Genomic DNA, 26,946 nt, shown 5'->3' with positions numbered 1-26,946 from the left:
GGGACTCCTCAGTTTGAATCAACCCAGACAGGGAGCTGATACTGGGCTGCTGGTTGTCTGGGAGGTGTGTGTGAGCTGCTGCCGTGATGCAACTGAGAGAAAGGTGAAGTATTTTTACTAGATGCAAAGAAGCTTTAATATCATAGTACAAGAAATCATGTTAAACATAACTGGAGATACTAAGTGTATTTCTTTCATGCTTGTTCTTAAAAGATGTGTTTAAACTGGAAATGTGTTCAAAGATGGCTGCAAGGATGTTTGCAAGAATGGAGAAACCATTTGATAAAATGGGTTAAGAGGGAGTTTCTTTTTTAAGCCCAGCAAAATGAATTTTGCAGTGAGTTGTTCTTACTATGTACAATTCAAGTGAGAGATGAAGAAGATTTTAGAGGACACTATTGTTACAACAGCAAATGATATAAAATAGTTCAGAGTAAATTCAACTTGGAAATTAGGTTTCTGACCGCTCAAGAAGTAAAGATAGCAGATTTATTTATTTATTTATTTTTAGTGAGCATTTCCACATATGGTTATATCATGGACAAATCTGGGAGGAGAACTGCCTTGGGACATGAAGGGACAGAGATGGGATGGAAGGATTTGCTAATTTCTTGTGTTGCCTCATTTTCAGCTGGAACAACGCTTCTGAGAAAAGCTTTAATCAAGTCAAGTTATTTTATTAATAAGGAGGTGTAAAGTGCTGAGTGCTTTTTAAATGAAGTGTGGTGTTTAAAAAAGACCCAGTAAAGACATGGTTTGCATTTCACAAAAAGGACCAAAATGAGAAAATCCCCACTTACGTTTAATAAATGGATTATTGAATAAGAAATCTAATATAAAGGTTAAAAGCAATGAATAAAAAAAGTGAAACTATTTGGGGAAAGCAGCAAATGAGGCAGTGGGAATATTTGTGTCATATTTCAGGCAGAAAGTTGAAGTTCAGAGAAACTGAAGGTTTGTTTTTGTGGCACAGATAACTGTGTGGAGAGTTAGCCTGAGGATCATGTCACAAATCGGACTTTCTTCTCAGAATGTGTTCTAAGTATTAACTCAGACGTGATTAATAGGAAGGCAGTTGTGTTTTAAGATGTTACTCTATCTAGATATTTTGCCTGGCTGCTTTCATTCTTGTATCTGTGGTACATACGTGGATCTTAGTATCTAGGTAGATATGTAAAATATCTAAGTGGAAGAAAACGTTTACTATATTCCTTCATTGAAAGAAAATGCTCAATGAAAAACTCCTCAGTTCATCTACTGACAGGAAGGGACTTTGTGTACAGATGAAATGCAGCTCTTAGGTGCAGTGGTCACATGCAACAATTTTTAAAGCAAGAAAAGAGGAAAAGTGGCCTACTTGACTGAGAATGAGCTTAAAAAACCAAAAATCCCTCTGCAGCCATCCTGTACTTATATGAAAACTAATTGTACAGAATAAACCAACGTTTTCCATTGATACATTTATTCTGAACTGTGTTAAGAGATGCTAAAAAGATAAATCAAAGTCAGTAACCTGACCTGAATGAGGAAAAATAATGGGATAAAAGTTACCAGGGAAAAAACAAAACAAAACAATTCAGATCTCACCAGCATGTATGCAAATGTTTAGGAATCAATACAACCCAAGCCAGAGCAGTAAATAAAGATGAGCACTGCAGTCAGCTCTTGTATCATTTAAGCATCTGGTCTACTACAGTTAATGCCAAATTTAGTTCATGTAAAATAGATGTAAATGAATGTCTGTTGCAAAGGAGACTAAAAAGTGAATATCTGCTAAATGGAATTTTGCTGCGGCAGAGTGACACAAAAAGAGATTTCAGAGTTATTGTGCAGAAATCCCAAAAGCCAACAGCATTTTCTGCAGCTGCAGTTGGGATAACAAACAGGATTCCAGCATCTCTTTGGAAGAAATGCAGTCAGTGTTTCAGGAAAATACTTTTTTGCTATTTAAGAGACTGGCAAAGCCGTATCTATTATCTTTTGTCTACTTCCAGCCAGTGTTCTACACATACAATTTCTCTTCCAGAACTAAGAGCAAACTAACACAGTATCTATCTTAGAGAAAGATTTTCTTTTCTGCTTCCCACAATGTCATGTCAGCTCTAACATCAATCTGGACAGAAGGGATACAAGCGCTTGAGTGCGTGGTGCTCTTGAGCAGATGGGCAGGCTAGCAACAGAAACGCCAGGTCTGAGCCAGGAGACAAAAGGGAGTTGGCCAGTCCCAGTAAAGACTGCAGAAATTCCTCCTGTCCTCTCCTCCTTCCCCTGCAACAAAGCTTGCAAAGAGGTCACAAATTTGGAACTGAAACAGTCACGTTTCCTCTCTGCGGTTTCTCCTTGGACCATAAGGAAAAATGTAACTTAATCTCAGATCTAGGTACTTCCGAAAGTAACAAACATCCCTTTTACAGTAGTATTAGGAGGATTTTATGATAGAAATAGTTTCTGTGGCTTGATTTGTTGTTGTTGCAGTACTTAGATGTTGAAAGGTTTTCAACAATAGCTGTCAGAATCCTTCCCTTTTGTCAGGGTGGTGGAAGCTCTCCAAGGCCTGGAATTTGCACCTTTGTTACGCATCATCAGAACAATTTCCTCCCTTTCACTTCTCTGGCTGTCCACCACTAATCGAATGTCAAAATTTCAAAGGAAAGATTACTTCTGTTATTAAAAATACTGCCATGCATGTGGACCGATAGTCTTTTCCTTCCAATTTTCTCTATCTTTTCAGTGGGATCTTGGTTTTCAGGTGATCCTTTGCAGCACATTATTTGCTATCACGGCTGCTGAGGAGCAATAGGACGTTCGCCTATGGTCACAGCTATGAAGTTCTGAATAATGAGGTAAAATAACATTTTGGCTTAATAAACTGAACAGCAAAACATGATGTTTGAAAGCTAAGTTGCAGTTTCTTGTCTATGTGTTTTAAGCTTCTTTATCAGAATTTAAGAATCCCACTGTTAGAAGCACAGAAATTTGCAGAAATCCAGTGGAGTACTTTCTAGTGAGTATATCACAATGATATCTTACTGTTTTTTCCTCCTGATGAAAATGTTCATGATTGTCCTCGTGATACCAAATGAGTAAGAGAGTAGATTACCTTGGGTCGTTCACCTTTGTGTGAAGAATCACATACAGGGAACAGCAAATCATGTGGAATGCCTGTACTCTATTAGCTACTTCTACTTCCAGGTGTTGTTTCCTCAAAACATGTAAACATAGACAAATCAGAGAACTGAAATCTACAAGTTCTTCAGATACCTGCTCAGTAAGGGCATCATGCAGAAATACTAGAGACTTGGTGATTATATTCTTCTTTGTTCAACTTAGATTCTGTGGCAGCAAGTTGAAGCTTTATGTCCATCTGAGTAGTTCTGAAACCCGTGTACTTCCTTTTTTTTGTACTATTTCTGTACTTTTCTGTACCTTTTTCAGAAAGAAAGCATAGCTGCCTAAAAGACTTCAGAGTACAGATGAGTAGGAACCTCACAAAAGAAAACCAAAACCTAAGTCATTATTGCATTTTTGAAGCTTGTTTATCATCTTGGTCAGTACCAAGACTGAAAGCTTCTTTTGGAGAGATCAAATCTGGTAGCATTACTGGATAGTTTGGTCTTGGGGAGAAACTGAAGCATTTCATCAGTGCCCTGGCTGCCTCCCAGTTGTTTCCCTCATTTTCATAGTATCTGGTAACATCGATGTGAATACCAGCAAGATGTGCTCTAAATCTACTGAAACTTGCCGTTAATGAATGTCCCAGGGATGTCCCTTTCAGCCTGTACCCAGCTCCTATATCTTCCAGGTTTGGAATCATTGCTGCAGCCAGACTTGTAGTTCTCCTGACAGTGAGTGATGGATTGGGTCAGACAGCAGCTGTGTCCTGAAGGAGAAGAAATCCTGTTTAAATATGGGTAGTTCTCTCTTTGAAAGAGTTCCCTGTCAAAGAAAGGTCCTGCATGGAAGTAGTGGAAGAAGCTTTGGGTACTGGTAGGACAGAATACTTAGAACTGGGCTGAGCAATCATTTGTGACTAATTCGCTATTTTTAAAAGACTATGTCAGAATACCAACCTAGATCTGTACTAGCCTGGCTATACTACTTTGTACTCTGCTTTACTTTCACTGAGTCTCTTGTTCAGCTTCACTGAAATTCATCTTGCTGTAAGGCTTTTCTGTTGTTTTCGCTGTTTCAGTATATTAGAGGTCATTTCACATTATCTAGCACTAAGAGAATTTGCTTCTGTTTAATCCCTCAGTTTAATTCTGAGGTTTATGTATTTTGACAGTGAGACGACAACCTCTGACCAGTCACAATACAACAGGTATTGTGCTCTGCATCCTCTCCACCTATCCACAGGCTTACGTATAGATTCCCTGTTCATGGTGACCTCTTGGTTACCAATAGGTATGTGTTACGTGCTCTCGTAGGCAGGCAAGGCTAGTCTCAAACATGGTTTTAAAAGTCCTTAACAAGCATGTTTCTGTGCAAACATTTTTTTCTCGCTTCTGAAGATTCTTCTATATGGCTGGTGATTTTTTTTTTCTAAATTTTAGGAGAGACTAAGGTAGGCTGTAGATTACTATAGATAATATTTAGCCTTTCTCTTTTCAACTTGAATATCTTATCCTTTATATCTCACTTGAAATTTAATTTAGAGGTTAAATTTTATCCATCAGTGATACATCTACTTATCAAAGCTGCAGTAGGCTTTGGGGAAAAGCTATGATGCCTATTAGAAATATATGATGTTAGCTTTATTACAGGACTGCACCACTCGAATTGCCACCCCTTACATCTGTGACCATCATTAAATGTGCAAAAGGCCAAGCTGTAACTAAACAGTACTGTATCTGTGCTGGGGATGTGCCAGCGACATAAATGTGGAAGACAACAGCATGCAATAGCCTTCTGGACTCAAAAGCATTATGAGCTTAGACTGAGCTGCCAACTCGAATGCTTACATGGGAGAGAAGTCACCGGAGTTTCAGTCACTGTAGCTGATATTTCTTATTCTCACCAGACCTACAGACTGTTTTTCAGTTACTAGTAGTGGCATCTGCACTGACAGTTTATGAAGTACACGTATGCATAACGACTTTGCTACAAAATGTCTTGAAGAGCTGTAACGGCGATCAATTTGTAAATGCTGGAAGTAGTGGAACAATATTTTTACCCTTAATTTTACGGTTGAAATATTTTCATATTGTGTTGGGCTGAGAATTAGAATTAAAAACAGGACCATAGTTTTATATCTGTTCTGGTCACCCTTTACTCATAGTGTTTATGAAACTTCTCTTTCAGACATGTTTTATTCTTATGCACGTCACGTATATAATGAGGTAGTAACTTTGTCCTTCATGTCTTTTCTGAAGATAAGTGTTTTTTCTTTTCATTTCAGCACAGTTTTAGGTGTTGCAGGTTAATTGTTCTCTGTGATTCTTTTGTCTTTCAAAGCCAGCAAGCACCTACCTCTGATTTTAATAAAATAAATTACTAAAAGATGTGGACTGAATTTCTGTGTGGCCAAAAGTATTCTATTTTTCTGGGGATTTCCAATCAGATTTAAGGCATGTAGGGGTACACTCTGTTTGTTTTGTTTGTTTTTCCCCCTCAGTTTGACAATTTCACAGTTCTTCCACACTTTCACACTTCCCAGCTTCTTTTGTTTCATCTGCTTTCTCCTTCCTCTGCTCCTTTCTGCTTTGTGGTGCTTCCTGAAACTTTTGGAAAGGAGAAATACAATGCATCTGCCCCTTCTCTTGCACAGTTTGAGCAAGAGCAGAGTTTTCTGCTGAAGATTCTCACTCCTCTTGAAGCCCAGCTGGCATTTCTTCTCTTTAGAAATAGCTCAAGAAGATTGTATTTGAAATGCTATTCAAAGAGGCCCCTTGGCCATTTCTCTCTTGGGTCTGGGGTGCTTTGTCCTCTCACATCTAATTTAGAGTGTGTTTACGAAGAAGCGCTGTATTCAGCCCCATCTACTGTGACACCTGCCAATGCTGATGGGCCCTTTTCAGAAACAGAGAAAAAAAGGTGGAATCAGTGCCTTGCTGCCAGCCAAAGACTTCCACAAGCCATTTATAAAGGAAAATCTTTCTAATGAGGATTGACTCCATCTTGTTCCCTTAGATAAACTCTTCCTTTTGTGTGCAGTGACTCGCTATCGGGAAGATGGATCAGTAAACTTCCATTTTTTGAGATAAAGGTTTAGATTGAATTTGCAGCTCAGTATTGCAACTCGCTAGCTCTCAGGATATTAGCAGTACTTTGCCACAGTTATAGTTCTTACATGGAGTGGCAGCAGCTTTTACAGACAGGCTGAACTTCTCAGAAACCTAACTTAAAATGCACAGAATGAGAAAAATGCCTCTCTTGTAAGACTCCTGCTGAGTTGATAACAGTCTACAGGAAGACATCTATTTAAACAGAAATAAACATGCCTTAGGATGCTTGGATCCTATTTTCAGCTTTATTAAGCTATTTTCAGCTTTATTAAGAATGCTGTGTTTAATTTTTCCAGCATTTCCAGCCCCATTAATTTAGTTTACACTGCATTTGGATCAATTAGTGCACTTGATGATAATGCACTATTTGCCTCTGCCTATTTAAAACAAGAGAAACAACAGGATGGATTTTCAGTGTGTTAAAGAATCTGGAGTTCCTCCAAGGACTCTGATTAGCACAAATGGTGTATCTCAGAGCCTGGCCAGGTGGAAACAAAAATTTCATGTTGGGTAACTGTCCAGTGGATATATATATATAGATTTTCATTCCAGTGACATCTCAAACCTGTTCTACTATCAAAATCTTGTATTCGGATTTTTTTTTTCTCCATTAGGTGTATTCTCATAAAGAACTACTTAACAGGCATACAAACAAGTTCATAGTAATAGAGGTAGAGTCATGGAATGTCCAGGGAGGTGAAAAAAAAACAACCCTGCTATCCAATGGCAAAGGTTTAGAAAGGCTTCCTGATGTGATTACAGTGCCATTAGAAACCAGTTGACAAGGCATTCAGCTTTCCTTTCATCAGTAAACATCTATATACTTTTTTTTTTTTTTTTTGACATTAAAAAACTCAGGGATTGCAACAAGAGGGAAGGGAACCTCTCCAAACTTAAGCTGTATGATCTTACTTGGTGCCCAACCAAAACGCTCATGTGTTAGATTTGATCTCCGTGAGCTCTCAGATGTCATAAAAAGGGGGTCAAAGAATTTCCAAATTTTCATGTTTCATTTTGTTTTAGAAAAGAGCCAGCTATAAAAAGCAAATGGAAGGTGACAGTTTTATTACACTTTTTGAAGGGTATATTTACTGTAGCTTCAGGTCCTTCAATACCTACTGTCCCTGCCCTCTGCTTGAGCATTGGCAGCACTGAATTGTAGTTATTAGTGTAAAGCAATGCTTGCTACAGTTGTATTGGTGATATATACGTTATAAAACACTGAAGTATCATGGAACAATATGGGATGTTTTTCTGCTAGAGACTGTGATTAAGATGACTCAACTGGGAGAACTACGTCTATTTATCTTTGCTGTAAAATGATTTTGGGGGTTGTTATATTGGGTTATGGCACAGTTCTTTTGCATGAGTGAATAGCATCACATTCTGCCTGGGTCTTTTGAGCATTTAACATTCCCATGGGGTCCCTTGTTTATTTGCCTTGCTTCTGGTCCACCAAAACATTTGTAGTTTGACGCAGATTACTTACAAGTTTGCACATGGCAAGTCTTATAATGTCATTTGCTTCACGAAACTTCATATGCAGTTCTGGGAAACATTCCCATTTCACTGAAGTACCTTCTCAGTGGCATAATACAGATAAAGACAGATACAAGTCACTGTAAAAATTGTGTTGTGTTGCTGGATTTGTTGATTTATTCAACAGTAACAAAATATAAAGCAATAGGTGAACGACCCAGACTGAATCCTCTTGAGTGTCTAACTGATGTAGAAATATTTTATTCCTTTATGCTTCTTTTGGAAATGGCAGAAATCTGTGCTCTCCTAAGTATCAGTGTTCTGCTTCTTAATATCTTAAATGTGTATTTCAATGCCCTGGTGCTGGTCAATTAAATAAATGTGGTTGTGGATCCTGAAGAAGCAGAGCTTTTTAATATAAGTTGCAAAAAGACGGTATTATTTTTATATGATACTCCACTGAAAGAAATGCACTGTCTTTATCTTACCCGATAGTTTTTGATGTTCTGCCAACCCCCTAGAGCTTGAGAATTACTGTGCTGGCTGACATGCCACATAGACCACAGTTTAGAAGGTTCATTTTAGATAGATGCAATAGTCTGCAGCAGTACACTACGGGCAAGGCAGTCTGAGAAATCTTGCGTTGCTGCCGATACCAACTATTCTGTGGATAAACAGATGGCTTCAGACTCCAGGTTGCCATTCAGAAGAGAGGAACCACACACCTGTCAGGCTGTGCACTCCTATGCAGTACATTTCTGTCTCTAAATTTTCAGGTCTGCTGCCCATTACTTTCTTTAAGCCTCTTTGGTGCCTGTGCAAACACCAGAACTCTGGCTTTGTAACAGCACATCAGCTGCAATGCACACAAGAATGATGCTCAGGTTAACTAGAAGCTTGCTTTCTCTCCAGTGTGTATTTTTATTTAAAGCTTTCTGTTTATGTAATAGCAGGAGACCATTATTCTGATTCTGTCCATCAGCAGTCATTGTCATTTGCTATTAATGACGGATTATATACACTAGGAGAGATTTATTTCCTTCTGGTATGCAATACTATTTGTAGTGTAGAACAAACCTAGTAACTGTATGGAGAATTTCTGAAAACAAACAAGCAATGACATAAAAATAGCATGCATAAAGTTTCACAAAGCTCTTCAGAGAGCTACTTTTCTCCACAATTTGACTTGTCTTGTCAGTGTACGTTAGAGAGGACCAGTTGATTGCTCCTCGGGGGAACCATACCTTTTTTAAAAGATCAAACCTTATTTGACTCAAAAAGCATCTTTAAACAGAAATGGCTTCTGTTCTCAGCCAGATGCATGAGAAAATTCTAAGTTAAAGATTTCATTTTTGTTTTATTTTATTTTTATTTGAATGAAGACAAAGCAATTTCAAGAGGTTTCTTAACTCTTCTAGAGCTGGTGTTAGTGAGGCAGTAGAGTATTTAAATACTCGCATTGCTTGTTCTTTGGTTACATTTTCTACTGGGCATTATTAGGTGTGTTTTGAGCTTAGCACATGTATAATTGTAAACATGAATGTCTTCAAAATAAACAAAACTGTAGTATCTGATATCTGTCTCTATGCTATGCATGTATAGCTCATTCTTGGCTTGAGCAATATGCTTTGGTGTTAAGCTAGCTGTCATTCAGAATTATGCTTAGGATACACTGATTTCCAGTGAGATGCATGAAGACCAGATACTATACTAGAGAATATACTACAGTGTATTATATTTCTTATGATTTCATGAATCATGGCATTCCACTGCTTGCACCCTTGCTCTGCATGGTACCTTCTCTTTTAGCCTTGTTTGTACTGGATAGGTAAAACAAACTCGACCTGAAAGTAGTTTCCTTTCTTGTCCAGGTTCTGATTGCTCCCAATAATGCCTTTGCATCAATACATAAATCTAACTTTTTTCTTTTTTTTTTTTTTTTTTTAATTTTCATCTAGTTGTATTTCCTCGCTATGTCAGCTGATGCTTGAACTACCGTATATTAAACCAGTTAGTTCTCACAGAAGTCACTCCTCCTATCTGTGACTTGCTTCAAAGAACACATGCTTTGTGGAGCTCGTTTACTTGTTCTTTTAAGATGATACTTTTGAATTTGTAGAGTTGCTGGTGTCAGATGGCTGAAACCCTTAGTGTGAGGGATATTGAGAATGAAAACGTGCATGTGCAGAAAGAGTAGCTGTTTTCAATACTGTCTATCTTGCATAGGAGGCAGCTGGAAAAGCTAACAAGCATTATCTTCTTTTACATCACAACTTATATAAAGAATTTCTAGGTTGTCCAACATGCTAGTTTCTCTTCTCCTGAATGACTTCTTATGCCTTATTCTTGGTATGATGTCTGCAATAGGCTACACAGTTGTATGGCTGCTCTGCGGCTTCTGGAGAGTCCCCAAAGCCATTCATCTCTGAGAGGTGTGAAACACATGCACGATTTTCTCTGAATTTAGTCAAGGAATATTACAACTACATTATATTCTTTCTAAGAATTTCCAGTGTAGAACAAAATTTAATTTCTTGTCAGGACATGAATAGATGAAATGTCTAACTCATGGAAGAGGCTAACCCCTCCCAAGCTGAAAACTGAATTTCATATTGTAGAAGAGTTCTGAATATTAAAGTTTATGTTTGTTAGTAATTTCTTATTTACAAAACACTCTCATTAATCTTGTAATTTTTACATGCTTTAAGTTGTGTAACTGGGACAATTTTTTTGTGCATAACCACCAAATGTATGAAGAATATATATAGTGTGCTCATGATCAAGTCTGCTGAGAGCAGGCTAAGCTGTTTGTTGTTATTCAGGGAGGCATGATGTTATGAGCAGTAGATGGGTGTGCTACAACAACAAAAATAAAAGCCATAGCCTTGCTAGTTCCCCACACAGCATTTAATGGGTATGAGGCAGTTTAGTCATGATACTGAGGAACTGATACATCTGTTAAGAGAAAATGCTTTCTATGCACCATAAAATTAAATGTTGCATTGCCAAGCAATACAGCAAGTATTCTTTTAGTCAATTTTTGTAAACTAAATATTGTGAAATGGTATCATAAGAAGGTGGCTCTGGAAATCTGTTTTGAAAAGATATTCCATTGGGAACACAAACTGCTTGATAGGAAGATTACAGTTGCCATTTATGCTGCTTTGTTTTTTTTTACATTAAAAATATAGTGTGCACTGTTAGCAGGTTATAGCACAAGAAAGATATTTCACATTTATGTTGAACCTTATCATTCTAAATTAATCCAAAGTACTAAAAATATCTATACAGCATATGCTCTGTGGCACTACTGAAGCACTCTTGACAGGTTGTGAGGCAAACACACACAATGTGGAATGTTTTGCATACATTAGGGAAGAAAATTTCAGCCAGACACAAAGCTTGAACTCCTGTGCACCTTTGAAAAATTCTATCACCTTTAAAGTACATCCAGTCCAGTTATTCAGACTTTTTCAAGATTGGATTTTTCCTGAAGCCTACAAAATTGTGATGGGGTCCATACAACAAAATACAGAGCAGTTGATACAGAGGCATTGAAGTTAGATTTAAGTTAGATTTGTGCCCACAGTGACATTTTTCTATAAGAACCGACCAAGAATTTGTATTTTATCTTCATGTCCTTTTATAATTCCTCTACCTTTTAGTACTCAGTGAGGTCTCTCTAGAAAAATACTGGAGAGAGGAAGCAGGTGGCAGAAACTGAAGTCAGCATTGTGCATACTTCCTAGAAATTAACTAAAATGTTTGTGTGATTATGTGTATATGTAAGAACACAAGTCAACAGTGTGCTCTTATAAGCTGTCACAGAAACGTACTCCTCAGAGTCTTGTTGCCTAAGAATGTAGGAAGTAAATTCTAAGTCACTGTGTAAATTGATTTAGTTTTACTAATTGACACTACCAGAGTGTGTAGCCCCTTGGGTTTCTACAATGCTCTTGGCTCAGCCAAAAATCTTACACACAGAGATTATATTTGCTGTTCTGATTTTACTTGTTAAATGTGTACTTTATTAAATTATATTTCTGTACTTAACTCTTTGCTTAAAAAAAAAAAAAAAAGTGCCTAGCAGGTTCAGGTTCTTAATGTGTCTACCTCACTGGGGGGTTGTAAAGCTTAATTGTTTATAATGTGTAAAAGCTTGAGATGAAAGGAATTATGTAGAAGCATTGTATTATGATGACTATAAGGCTGATGGTGATGCATATCACACCTGCTGTCACACCAGCTTGAGCTGCCTTTATACTGGAATTTCTGCATAACTATGAGAACAATACCAGGGTTTTCAGTGATTTTTCAGACAAGTTTTTAGTGTTTCTTTTTTCACTGTTAAAGGTGGCTATCTCGGATACTTAGATTTATTCTCCTTTCTTTTGGATAAGCCTTGCATCTTAGGATAAAACTTCCCTGGTAAGACTACTCGAGGTAAACCGAGATGGTAGCGTGAACAGGTCTTTGGCCACTGAGAAAGTTAAAATAATTGCTGAAAATCTACATTGTTTTTGAAAAAACTCAGCTTTTGTGGTAATATTTTAGGTACTGAAAATCTTCCTGATTTAAAATGCAGATTAGCACTGACATTAATGCCATCCTATTAATAGATATTTGCATTCTCATTTTAATCCAACAAATGCAAAGGTCAGAAGAAGTGCGAAAGAGTGCAGAAGTTACCATACCTAAGAGATTTAATTATTTACCATGGTATAATTTAGCAGTGTATTTGTATCTTTTTCTTTTTTTTTTTCCCTCCTTTTTTTCTTCCTTCATTGTTTTATTTATCATTCTTGCTTTTCCTAATATAAACTTCATATGAATGAGATAGAAAGCCTTAGAGTATTGCTAATGGGATACGGAGCTTTTCATCTCTGGGTTGCCAGTTTGGCAGTCTCTTTAGTTAATACAGACCTTTATCTGTTAGATACTGCAAGGTAAGCTAGATTTTGTAAATGGAGATTAACTTCCTTTCCTTGGTGGCAAACAATCTATATCTAACATGGCATCTTTCTTGATAAAGAGTAAAAACTGGATGGATATTGTGGCTGAACTCTGAATGCTTCATACTGAAAGAAAACAAACAGGGAGAGCAAGTCCTTCCTGTAATCAGAGGACTCTGATCTCTGGAACTGACAAGTCCCATCTTTCCCGTGTTGTTCACCAGAACGCAACCATCCTTTGAAAAAAGGCATTTTATTGTGGGTGGAGTTGCTTGGCAAAATGAGTGAGATTTAAAAGATGGTGCAAAAGCCCATTAAAAAAATGTTTTCAGAGATAGTGCTGAAAACATTACTTTCAGATAACCAGAAGTAGTATAATGTTAGGACAATGAGAGATAATGCTTAAATTTAGATGTGCTTGTTTCAAGTTACTGCTTAACATCTTTTAATCTCTTTATAAGATGTCTTTGCATATCTTTGATTCACCAAGAAAACCAATGTTGTTTTATTTCATATTTTCTTCTTCCTTTCAATATTGTCACTATCAGATTGCTGCACAAAATGTGCAGTAGTAAAACAAGGAATTATTGATAGCATTCAGCTATCAAGCCAAGTATTTGTTTTCAGTTTCAATTGTTACGCTTGTAGTAAGATTCCAGCAGCCTTCAAAATAATACTTCTGGATCTAACATAGTAGAACAACAAGCTCACTTTCAGTCACAAGTAAAAATGATCTTTCTAAAGCTTCTTTACAATTTCAAAACACAGCAATCCTCATACAGACAGATATCCTAAAATGATGTTTTATTGACGTTAGGAATGTTTTGTACAACTATTCAACATTCCAGTCTTTTTAATAACACAGTTATTTGAGGTTGCTAGGTAGCTTTTCATTTAAGTTACATACGCTATCATTCACACTGTTCCTTACAGTAAATAGATCTATGTTTTATTGGTGAAGGCCCCAGTCAGTTGTACTAGGGAATGCACGAAGAATGAGTTTAGTCGTTATACCTGTTACACATGGGTAGATGATGGTTAGTTGGTTTCTTGAAGAAGTTTTCCACCCTATTTTTTTCATACTTAGTGTTAGGTTACTAGACAGACAGATTCAGTTGGCTTAAAATGGTGCCCTAAAAATATTGAGGAGTCTAGCCTTGAGGAAGCAGGGTAGTAAAGTGGCAACAACATTTATTTTGTGCAGAATCATCTGAGGATGTCAGAGATGGTTTCAAAAGTATAATATAACAGAGGACAAATTTTATGATATTACTTTTGTCTTTTACTGTTTCTATTGATCTTATATACATTTTAGAAAATTGTCACACAGCTGTCCTCAGAGCCATAAAATAAACTTGATTATCAATAAGTATTTCATATATGTATTTCACCAATAAGTAGAATGGACATATCTGTTTGATATATTTTCTGAATTAATTTAATAACATCCATCTTGTTTGTTAGATAATATTTTAGATGAAAATTTTATTAATCATGGTGGATAACTTGTGCATTCAAAAGCAAGTCCTGTTATTGGAGTAATACAAAAGAAACAATTAGTGTTTATTACTGTGATTCATTGTACTAATTTTAAGGAGCTGATGTTTTATTCTTCAGAAAAAAACAAAACAAAATGCTACCAACCAACCACAGAGAAGCAAACAAACAAACAAAAAAACAACCCCCAAGTACCAGCATCAGCATTTCCAGCCAAACTGCCCTTGATCCCACCCTGCAAAGCATCCAGATGAATGGGCTGCTTCTTCAGTACAAATGGTCACAACTTGATGACATGTCAGTCAAGCACAACACTAAACACCAAGAGAATTTAATGTCATGTAACAGCAAAGAAAGGGCCTGCTTCTAAGAGTTCAGCATTTTCTGAGAGAGATGCTCAGGTTTCCAAACTGACTTCAGTCTTACTTTTTAAAGTGCTGTGTGACAAAGTACTGGGTTCTTGAGAAGACCGACTGCTTAAGCAGCCTAAATTGCCTAATGCCAGTGTCTACAACATTAATTCACAATTTTGGTAAATACTACATCTGATGGAAATATATGCACACACAAAGTCATACATGTGCACACGCACAGCAGATGTGTGTATGCCTAAAAGTAATATCTAGCCATCATTTCTTCATGATACGTTCATTATTACTTACAATCTTTCCAGGTACTTTTCTGTGTTGCCCTTTTCCCTAGACTGTTAGTGTGTGTTGCCTCACAAATTTGAAAGAACTTCATGCTTTTTCGAGTGCTTTGAAAAAAACACTTCTCCATACCCTAATTCTAAGGTCGTTGATCTTTTTTCATACTTAGCTTTAAGTAACAGTTTTGTACTGCCAGGATTAGACTACCGTAGGTAGGCATTATGCTAATTACATTTATGTATACCTCTTATATGTGCAATCTCTATAAATATAAATCAGGAATAGTAATTTTACAATCAGCTATTAGAGGGCCTACGACTTACAGGTTGTTCCAGGACTGAATGAGCCCTCATACATACCTTGTATAAAATCTTAAGTGCAAATTGGGTTGGGAGTCACTCGCAATGAACTGCTCAGCTAAGGAGTTACCTTCCAGTCTCAGATGTATTCACATGCTGATTGCCATACTGACCTATGCTCCCCTTTCTTCTCCAACATGTGGGATGAAAATTTTCCAGGAGGTTCTTTTGCCCAAAGTTTTATCCCACCAAATATGTCCTTCTCTGACTCCAGCCAGCTGTAAAAGGACTCCAGTGGCATTTGGCAGACTTGGTGTTAAATAAGTCACACCCTTCACTGAGCGGTTGCAGTTCACTGAACCAAAAGTTTTGTACTTTTATAAATGATAGTGTCACACTTGAGTACAGGGAAAAAGAGCAGAACCTCTCGTGTTCCCTTATTTTGTTTGTGTGCTTTCTCCTTCCTTTCTCAGCTGTCCTCTAAATCTACCTCGGCAACTGGCATCATCTGATTATTCTGGTACTTGGCTTACATAGTTGGATTGTTATCATCTACGACCTTGTGTGTACTTGGCTGAGTAAATTCAATCAGCTAATGAAATTGTGGTCTTTCCATCAATTGATTATCAAATTGCTTGTGTGGTTCAGCTAGCCCATCTCTTTTCCAAAGCCAGTACGTTTTTGTTTACCTGGGCAGTCCATGCCTGACCCCTTTCTCACCTTTCCCGAATGTTGTTTTTTTCACTTAACGTGCATATAACCTTTGAATTTAGACAAATATCCCTGGACTTTATGGTCATTTTACTGACCACCTTGTTGAAGATAAATCAGTAAAAGTAGTATTTCAAAAGTACAAGAGTAGCCACTATGCTTTTCTCTTTTATATTGCACAGCATAGCGGTCCTCGGACACCTCCTGATTTACAAGGAGAGCAATGATAACATCAAAAGAGGATTAGTGCTTGCTGAGGCAGTGACCAGAAGGAGCTGTGGTCTATATTTTTGGTAGGGAACTCAGCAGTGAGCAAAAGCCTGCAGTGGGTACCTGCAAAGGATGTATTTGCTGGTGCTCTTTTTTTTTTTTTTTTCCTCCCCTGTAACTCTCTGTACCAATTAACAATCTTTAGAGTGAAGGTAGAAGGTGTCAGGCTGAACTCCCATTGAATTGAAGTCTTCTAGAAAACTGCTGTAGCTTTAATTATAGGGCAGCACCGGCATTATACCAACTTCTGTTTGATCATGAAGAATGATTTCCTCTCTTCGCTGTAGGTGCTTACACAGTGAAGCTGACGTGTGCCTGTGAGGCAAGGTACCAGATAGTTTTGGACGAATGTGAGCACCCAGTACATAGGGGTCAAAATGCAAAAAAGTGCTACTACAGTATAGAAACTGGTGTCTTGTATGCTACCTAGAGGGCACAGTCTCACTCACCTTGAGCTACATTGCAATTACTGCTACAAAGTAGGCTAACAGTTACCCCACACTGCAACTGTCCTGACAATTTACAGTATACCTTGACTATGGAAGGGACCTGGTTAATCTCTGATAAACTGAACTTAATGCAGTAATAGGTATGGTTTTGATTCATGTAAATGCCTAATTTATATGAATTTATTTTTAAACAAAGAAAAAATATTATTTAATAATATTATTTTAAAATTTTTTAAATATTATTTTTAAACAAAAAAAACACTGTTTTATTTCTTTTATTGGTAGCTTCCGTTCATTGTGATATGTGGGACAAGACTTTTTTTCTTGTGTTTTCTGGTATTGCTGTGTTTCCTTTTATGCAAGCTATGGTATGTTGTATTTGTTTTTTATGTAGTACTGCATAAAAATGATAGTATGACAGTACTGCATATTTGAAACTGTAGTTGGCAGCCTGGCTTTCATACTGGCTCTCTTATGCATTAGTGCCTAGATACAGGAAAGAAACAAAAAGAACTTACAAGAATGACAGCCAAATTCCACACCTTTCATGAAAAGAGGCTCTAGCACTGCTAAAAGCTTCTTTTTGTTCCTGAGGATGTCCATAATGCTCTAACTGGGGGAGGAGATAATTGAATTTAACCGGACAAAGTAAAAGAACCTGTATCCTGTAAATATGCTGACAGTGGGTATTCAACTTGAGGGTGTGCAGGAGCACAGTACCAAGTCTGTGGGCGTATTCCTGCGGCTCCTTGTGGAGCTGCACAGTAAGACTTCCCTGTCCCTGCAACATTTCACAAAAATGGCAAATCCAACAGATTGCTCATTTTGTCTGATTCTATACCCTGCTGATCCATCATTGAGGAGGAAATACTTCAAAAATAAAACTCTGTAGAGAAATTATGTCTATTTAGGAAAGATCTTTATATGAAAATGGCTTTTACTTTGGAGGAAGAAGCCTGCAAATACTTTGAGATTGGATCTATTTATGGCAATACATTAAAAAAGTATGACCCAACCATGATTTATCTTTCTTTGTTAACTTGCTCTAAATAGGAGGGAGCCTGCGGTTGAGGTTTATAACTGGTAGTTTGTGGTATTGTTGGGGCCTTCCCCCCATAACAGAGTTTTCATTTTGAAGGGTCTAAACTACAGTGCAAGTCTTAGACCCCACAGCCCATAATATGTATGACAAAGCATAAGCGCTAAAACAGGTAGTTCTATGACAGTCTGGGCACTCCAGTTGATTTACTATCCAGTCACTGAGCTGCTCCCTGTTGGGTCCTCTTGTCCATCAATAAGACATAGGTACAGAAGTGTTGTAAAGATTTTCCTTAATTAATCTCTCCTACTGAGAGTAGAAAGGAAAAATATCTTTGTTGGAAAAGAATGATTTTTGATAAAATGTTCTAAAAGGTTTCAGCTAGCAGCAGAAACCTGTTAGAGAAAATAGTTCAAATGAGTGAAGTTTGAAATCGGGTTCCTATCGTGCGAGGCTTTGAGCATTCTTAAAATTTGGAGTTGTGCTATCAGTGCTGCCTTATAATACTGTGGGCTCTTTTCCTGGCAATTAAGGAAAGTGGCCTTAGACAAACACTTTGATTTTGTAATGATGTTTGGAGATTCATGGTTTTGACATTCCCACTTCCTACAAACCTACAATACAGGAATTAGAGAGTTTTTAGGAAAGCTGTTTGGGACAATTGTGGTTGTTTTCACTGACATTTTATTTTCTTGCATAAAATTATAAGAAATAATCTCCTCCCCAAATCCACCAAAGCCTGAGGAACCAAGAGAAACCATTCAGAACAGCTGGTCTGGATTGCAGAGGCCTTTTCAGCTTCTGCAAAAATTGAAAAACAGCATTCAGTTCTTTTCTTTCACAGCCATTACCTAGCTTCTTTGCCAGCTCTGTTCTCCCTCTTACATCCATATGACAGGCTAGTGACGCAGTGATTCCTTGTGCACTTGAGAAGCACAGAGTCCCTTCTCACAGAAACTTCTAATACAGTGATTCCTAGTTTTTTGTTTGTTTTTTGTTTTCTTTTCTACATTGCTACTGTTATTGCGTGACACCTTAAGGAGAGGTGAATTTCAAAATGCTTAAAAAATGCTAGCACATTCAGATACAAGTACAGGATGTTTGTTTGGATATGGACATGCAGGAAGGAATAGAAGGACAGAGAGAGCTTTGACGGATGGCAGTCCTTGCAGTCTTTCTCTCTGGGATGTGAACGCCATAGCTGGCTGTGCCTGCAGATGTTGAGACCTGGCTGCTGCAGACAGCATAGTTTTTAGACTAAAGAGAAAATCTCTTAAATAGCCTTGTTAACCTTTTTATCTTATTTATCTTAAAAGAGAACAGAAGAAAACACCAGCTAACTGTGCATGCCTATAAATAGGATTTATTGTAAGAAGCAAACACTTCACATTAGTAAATTTGCAGTATCGGTTATGGTGGCAAAGTGTGAGTGCTCTTACTGAAGCCCTCTTACCCCTCCCATCAGTAAATATGTCTCCCTCCAGCTCTAATGACTTTTGGTGGACACAACTGATTATTATAGACGACAAATTTTTTTTTCCTCATCTAAATTCTTTTTATTTTAAGAACACTTGTTTTTTTCCAGTTTAATGTGACATATGTCATGGAGAAGCTATTCCTTTTTGTCAGTGAAGCTGATTATATATATATATATATATATATATTTATTTTTTTCCCTTTATATCTGCTCTGCCACAATTTCTAATTCTTTTGTAGTCATGCAGAAATTTATTACTAATTCAAGATAGTCTCTGCTGCCTCTTGTTTTCAAACCAGAAAAAATGTAGGTGAAGAATTTAACTTGAACATCCTCTGAGAATGCCGAGACCAAAAGTGAGCATTTTTTCAAGAGCTACAGAAAGCAGTTTTTTTATTTTACCATGGTTTTCATAATTTTTCAGCTGCATTTCATGCTAGTTACTTTCAGCTTTGTGCAAAATTATACTTCTCTACAAATATTTATATGAAAAAATGGCAAAATGCTTTTCTTAAACCATAAACCATCTTTTGAGCAGTTTCAAAATAGACATATTTCAGAAGATTCTCACATGGAACGCCCACATCAATGAGCAGGAAGTGTTACTGGGCAAGAACAGTACTTTCTCCCACCACTGCCTTGCACCAGTCGTAGGAGAGCTTATGTTCTCTTACTACCATCTTCTCTAAAACACTTCAGCATTCCTCTCCGTGTTATTCTCCATAAAACAGCATGACATGCTACAAATTATACTAGAACATAGCAGTCTATGAGTTCAGTCAAGGTATAATGATGTGCTCTTTTGCCTCTAAGTGGTTAACAGTGACAAAAGATTCTTCCTAATCCTCAGTACTTTCCTCTCTTTATTTTTCTTTTTAGTGCATTGGAAAATAAATCTAAAACGTTTCTTCTGTTATCTAGCACTTCAAGCTTTTTCATAGCATTTGTAACATCTCTTTGCCAACGCTCCATCTGTGATTTTAGCTTGCAGAAAACACTTTGCGATTCTGTTATTAGCTTAGATGCGCAGAGAGCTGCTGTTTAAATATTAATTGTAACTTCCCTCATAAGTGCCGTTAAGCCCACTGAGTAACTTGTGAAGTTCAATATATATCTAGGAGAGGGTTGGGAGAGTGTTTGCGGGTACAGGGCCTGAGCTTAGCCTCAGCAAAGTTTTTACTGGCGTTAACAGTGCAAAATTGATCATGCCGTGATACTTGCAGTTTCCTCTCTTGTCCTAGTTCCTCTCTTTATACACATGTGAAAAAAAGGGAAGAAAAAATAGCATTAAATTTCAAGCATACTTTTTTCACAGTTAGTGGACTTCCTGCTGAACTTGTATATGTGAGAGGAACGCCACACTGCTTGCTAGAAAAGCCGAGATCCATCATTTGTTCCGACTCAGATATCTGACAAGTGCACTTCTGAAGTACTTGTGCATTTTTGTCAAGAACCACACTTTGATAGAGGTGCTGTCTTGTGGTTGACCCCTTCTCTGTTTTTAGTCATAAGCCCCCCCTTAATTAATTTTTCAATTCCTCAAAATGTGATTTACACTTACAAATAATTTTTTAAAAAAGGAAAAGGCTATATTTACAGACCTTTCAATAAAGTGTATTATTTGACAGAAGTGAGAAACAAGTAGTTAACACCATCTGACCAGCCTGTTATCTGTGGATCACCAGAGCATTGTAATTGTCATGCTCAAATTGGGTATAATTGAAGTATCAGCCCCATTAAAATTGTATACTGTATTTTTCCCTCTCTTCTTCTTCCAGATGGTTATTAGTCTTTTATTGGTGAGGTAGTTTGCCTATGGTGTAATCTGAAATTTTTCCTCATATCATTTAGGTGAGTAACTTCTCTTTGTGTTTGCAGGTGGATGCTGAATTCTGTTAATTGCTTAGAATTAGGATGCTTTTCTTAGTACCTTGCAAATGTATAATGGGCTGAAAAAAATTTAGTAGTATCACATGTTCCTTTGATTTTTCAGCATTCTGTGAAGAGGGATGCAGATATGGTGGAACTTGTGTAGCCCCTAACAAATGTGTCTGCCCTTCTGGATTCACAGGAAGTCATTGTGAGAAAGGTAAAACTTTGCTGAAACGCTTTCTTCTTCTTTTGTAATAAGAAATATGATATGCTGCATTAAGAAATAGTTGCTTTAAAGTGTAGTATTTTCAATTCAATCTGCTTGAAATTTTCTCTTCAGTGAAGATATGTGTTTTGGTTGTTCCATAGCTGCCTTTTTCTAACTGAAAGATAGTCTTACATTAAACATGGAAATTTTTAAATGATTGGGGATGTCTGATTTTCCTTCCAGTGGACACTTCTAATTAGTTACAGAGGAAGGTAAATGAAAAATATTTACTCCACCTATCTTCTGTGGTGTGAGCTCAAGGTCACCTTTTGTTTTTTCTGAATCTATTTGGCACATTGGACCTGAATTTGGATGCTTGCTTTTCACTGGAATTTTTGTTAAATAATTCTACTTAATTCAAGTTGTTGGATTTTTAAGGTTTGCTTTGTTTCCAAGTCACTGAGGACATCGATTTCCATAGGACCTTAAGTTGAAATGTATCTTACCAGTGATTCTTTGATTCCTTTCAGCCTTATGTCAAATCTTTTCCATTTCAAGATCTGATCCTGGCACCCTCTTCCATAGGTCCACCTTTCTGTTTTTCTCACAGAGATCTGGTTCCTTGTCTACCTTAAGTTAGAAGGAAGGAATGTTACAGGATTCCAAACAGTACTCTGATTAGGTTCTCTGAAAAGCAGATTTTATATTTTATTTTGGTCTGTATTTATTGCAATTGAATTTCATTTAAATAACCCAGTGACAGTTTTCTGTTTAGCAAGTTTGTTAGTAAACCTTTATACTTTACTGGTGGAAATAAAGTGAATTGTTAACGCAAGTTGGATGATGCTAGTATGGGTGAGCTTATAATTGACAAGCTGTTTTTTTTTATGGAAGAAAAAAAAAGAAATAACCATTAAAGGGCACGTTAAATCACTGGAACCACTTGTTATCCAGAGACTGTCCAATAATTAGTGTATAACAGTGTCTGTTTAATACGTGTCTGTTCTGCTATAATAGAAAGTAATTTAAATCCAATTGTCAACAAATGTGCTTTGAGTAGCTTCTGAAAACTCCTAAAGCTTTTTATGGATGTACTTAAATCACTGTATAATAAAATCCCATAGTTTCTAGTTGTCAGCATTGTTTCTAATGATTTGGGAATGAACTAGGACATGAATTTTTTCATATCATCTTGAATTAATTTGAGTACTGCATTTTGCTTGCCTATAGCCTTTGGGTTGTTTGTTTTGAACAGAACTAAGCTCCCAAGCCTCCTGACATTCAGCAATAAGTTCGGACAATATATATGGGGAGGTAATAGAAGAAAACCTGCCTTAGAGCCCCACTCTAATCCTGCTAGTTCGCCTCTCTCATGTATAGTTTGTCCATTCCTTTCGAAAATGTCTGTAATTCAGAGGGTACAAATACATTCAGAGTGATTCAGGATACCTGGGATGTGTTGTATGGATGTGTAAATATGGTTCTACAAAACCAGCACCTGCTTTGCCCAAGGGTTCCCTGCCGACTCAGGGAGCTGGTGGCTTTAGGCCAGCTTTCAGCTCAACCGCCTGTCTTTCACCCATGAATCTTTAAAGCATCTTTCTTATAGCTGTAAAGGGATTCCCGTAACTAGAATACAGAGTCTTTAAATTGATGAAGCAATGGTTTAAGATTGATAAATGGATGACATAACCACAATTGAAGGCTATGTTGTTCATGCTTGTGTATTTTTTTTGATCTAAAGGGTGAGTTAGCACACCAAGTAAAGGAAACATGGCAGACAAGGGACATTCGGTAGGTATATCAGTAAATTTAGAGGTATATGTCAGAAGAAGCTTGCTTCTGTGTATAAAATCTATATGACTGGATTATTTTTTTATTCATTGGATGTGTAGGATTTATCAATAGTCTACCACTCAAGCTAATGATGATAACATTGAGAAATTTGAATTTGCTTTGAATATGAGAAGTCATATTTTAGTTGTATTAGACAGCGTGTTTGAAAGCTTTAGCCGATATGTGTTATGTTGTATGTGTATTTCAGTAGCTAAGTGAATGTCAGGTCTCTAACAGCTTCAGCCATCTGAAGGTACATGTCCTGGAAAAACTACAAAAAAAATATGTATTGAGAGTAGAAAGGTGATGAACCATCTTTGAAGCAGACCCTTTTGCTTACCTACTCGTTCCTGGAATATGCAATAGTGTCAGGAATGGGAGGTCAGAGAAGACTTCCTTCATAGCCTCTCTTCATTTTGCTGCAGTTTTATTGGAGAACATCTAAGGTATTCAAAAACCATTTGTTTCTTTATTTGTTTTCCTTCTGTTGTATGTAGTGTTAGAAATAAACAGTTGTGTTTAACATATGGTACCACTCCCTCAATCATAACATAGTTTGAAGGCTGTGAAATGGTGGGACATGACTTTAAATCAAACATTCCTGGTAAAATCTTGTCTGATGGAAACTCATGGTGAGATGACGCATATCTGAAGTAAACTGATGTGTTTGGGTAATGTGTTCTATTCACCAAGCTGCATTTAAAGATGTCCTTCAAACCAACAGTACAGCAATCCTTCATACATTAATTGTGAGCTGAAAGGACTCCTCACTAGCTGAAAATGGTGTGACCCAAATTGGCTTTAACATCATGGAAAGGGTAAAACAAACCATCAATTAGAAAGGTCATTGAAAAGCAGGTGCATTTCCTTCTGAATATGAATCATATGTTACTCATTTGTTCTGACTGTCTGGTTGAAATGATATTAGGTTAATTAAAAAATCAGAGATATTTGAGAAGACTGGGATATATAGTGGTAATTTACTCAGTTGAAAAGGTGAAATTAAAATACATATTTAAGGTGTATGTACAAATACATAATTCAGCGTGCTGCTGAGAAGAATTAGCTATTACCAGTTGTTTTACCTGAAATGCAGCATTCGCATAACACCGTTGTGGGGCTGCCTTTTCTTTTTGCATGCAAAGTGAACTGCAGATTGTTATCCAGAGATACTGTCAAGTATCTCTTTCAATCCATTCTTTATAAATGCTTTTTCTATAACTGTGAGCTTGATGCTTTTTACAGACTTCTTGTCATTTTCTGTTTAGGGACTGATTCTATTTTCTGATTAAGTTTTTTATTTGTCTGTTTTATTTATTTGACCATGGCTGAAATAAATGATCTGTGCGATCATTACCATTTGTGATAACTAACATAGTTGTGATGCCTATGCTAGAAAGTTTTTGTGTTAGTTTTTGCTTACATTGCTGTATGGTTCTAGCATATATACACCTGGCTGCTGAGCTGGAGATGCGCATCCTTAAATGTATGTAATTCTGTTGGCTTAAGCCCAGGTGCATTCTTGGCAGGGATCCCTGTTAAATGCTTCCAAGAGACATTTCGCTGTGCAGAGAGGAGTGCAAACACAATGCTCTGAGAGTAGTTGGCAGCATGGAGTCAAATGCCCTACTTTTTCATCCAGGAATGTTTTCTCCAATGTTTTAGCAATATTTTAAAATAAATATAATCCCATAATTCATTGAGCTGCTTTTCTCTCGCAGTGGGTGAGCCACAGGTCAGTGGAGTTGTAACGCTGGTTTTGTAGACAGGCTCTGCTATTATTCTGTATTTCTGGAATGATCATCATTACTGCCACTGATGAAGCACTGAGAATGAATTAGGCATAACAGTGTAGAATATCAAAAGATGGGAGTAAGCAAATGATTGAACCTGCAGTATGTTGCAGGAACCCCTCGAACACCTACATGCATGTGAAGGAGTTCTGTGTATGGGCCTAGGAAATACCCACCGTCTTCAATACAGCTCTGTGATGGTGTCCAGTGGTTACAGACATTTCAGTTAAGGAAGTTAGATCCTGGCATTACACAGCAAGTTGAGAGTAGGTGTCCAGCACAGAAACACAGGAGGAGAGCAGCCATGGGAAAGCAGACTGTCATCCTGGGCTAGATACCCCAGACTCCAGCTGGTTCCTAGGCACAAGCCAGTTGTTACTCAAATATAAGCCACCTCTTTACAGTACCTCCTGTATGAATTATAACTTGGGCAATAAGAAGGAAAGAGCAAAAAGGTTTGAAGAAGCAGGTTCCTAGCTAGAGGCAAGTTTATTATTTATTTATTTATTTATTTATTTCCCCCGAAGCTGCAGGAGGGCTTTCGCACTGCTTGAGCAACATGTCCAAAATTGCACCAAATCTTTGTTCCCATGGCTTATGAAAGCTATTGTCTGAGCTGGTATACACTGCATGAGGAATATGATTCTGGTAGATAAGAAGGAGTGTGTATTGACTAGAGCTCAGAGAGATAAATGTTTTTGTTGTAGTTTTGTCTAGTCTTTCTAAAGTGAAGGTAAACTTTTATTTTTTTCCTTATCAAATGGGTGAATGGTGTCAAAGAATTGCCTGCTGACTGTAAACAGTCAGAAGTAAAGGTAAGACGTGGCAGAGAAGCATCAGGAGGTGGTAATTACTGAGGTTATATTTTTGTGTGTGGTTTTGGACCATGTGTGCACAAGATTGTCTGACACTGAGGGGAGCGGTCATATTTTGGTATGTACCATGGCTGAGAAATGTGCTCTGAATCCCACTGATCATACTTGTGAATGACAAAAAAAAATAAATCAACTCTTGCAGTGCTGTATTAGTTACATAAGGATTCTTCAGTGCAGTGTGGTTTTCACAGGTGCACAATGTAACGCTGAAATGCTTATATCTTGAAGTTGGATGTGTCATGTAACTGTCAGGAAAATGAGGAGGCCTTTAGTTTGTTTGTTTCATATTAGCTTGCAGTATCTGGAGTTGTCGTCTAGACGCTGCGTAGTGCTTTGTTGACTCATCTCTTAAATTGCTTCTTCTGGAATTTCTTGTCTTCTGCAGTCCTTTGGGTAAAAATCCCTATAGTCTATTCCTTTGGACCCTGGAAATAGAAAGAAATGTGAGAACTGTCTTTCCATGTGCTATTTCTTTGATTCCGGAGCTGGATCAATCTTTAGGTGTGTAGCTATCAAAGACATTTCAGTTGAGGAACCTGGTTTAAAAAAAAAAGCAAACAAAACCCAGTGCAAAACCGAAAAAAAGATTTCCAGTGAGTACAGTAAGCTAAATGTCAAAACTCCCTACTTTCTCTACCTAAGGATATTTTGTAAAATATGAAGCAAGGTTTATTTTGGGAAACAAACCAGCTGTGCAGCTGTAGGCACAAGGCTTTGCATTAGATTCTTTCTAAAGCCTCTCATTTCAAGGTGAGGCAAAGCCTGTACAGTGCAATATAAGAGGGCTGAAGTGAGCGATGCTTAACTTATTACAGAAAATGGTGATTGTGGCTGATACAACACTCCTGAGAGTGTGACAGATCCAGAGAAGGCAGATGCTCCAGGTGGCTGAGGTTACCCTACTCCATTTGCTGCCAAGCTGTTTACAGCATTTGCCCCAGCGGTGCTTATTGCAAAATGACAAGAGGTGATATCTTAATATGATAGAAGAAACAAAGTTGTCATTTGTAAAGATATCAGGGAGTAGATGAAAGAATATCTACTAGAAAAATATGATTAAGACAGTCTCTAAGGATCAAGGGGACATCTGCCTGCAAATCAACAAATAACTCTCAAAGGAGGGGGGAAGTTCTTTCTCACACTGCCAAGCCAAAGAAAAGTGAAATCTCCCGGACCAGGAATAGCACTTATCCCCATGGCTGGGGAGATTGGACTCATTTTTTGTAGTGCTTATACTGCCTTGTGTACTGCAAAAATTGAAGTTTAAAAGCCAGGAGTAACATTAAGCAGTGACTGCGTTTATTTATTTATTTAT

The 26,946-nt window shown here is 37.4% G+C and overlaps 1 protein-coding gene across 5 annotated transcripts in view; it reads left to right on the top strand.

Moving 5' to 3' along the window:
* Positions 1-26,946, top strand: part of NELL1 (neural EGFL like 1) — a 287,963-nt gene that overhangs the window by 201,939 nt on the left and 59,078 nt on the right. For all 5 annotated transcript variants that reach the window (XM_084520793.1, XM_084520792.1, XM_084520790.1 and 2 more), the window contains exon 15: positions 21,041-21,136. In XM_084520793.1, coding sequence (XP_084376919.1) covers positions 21,041-21,136 — 96 coding nt within the window. The remainder of the gene's footprint in view (positions 1-21,040; positions 21,137-26,946) is intronic.

The sequence above is a fragment of the Aythya ferina genome (assembly GCF_964211825.1).
Source record: "Aythya ferina genome assembly, chromosome: 5".
Taxonomy (NCBI): Eukaryota; Metazoa; Chordata; class Aves; order Anseriformes; family Anatidae; genus Aythya; species Aythya ferina.
The sequence above is the reverse complement of the archived record's forward strand: the minus strand, read 5'-3'. Positions and strand labels throughout refer to the sequence as shown.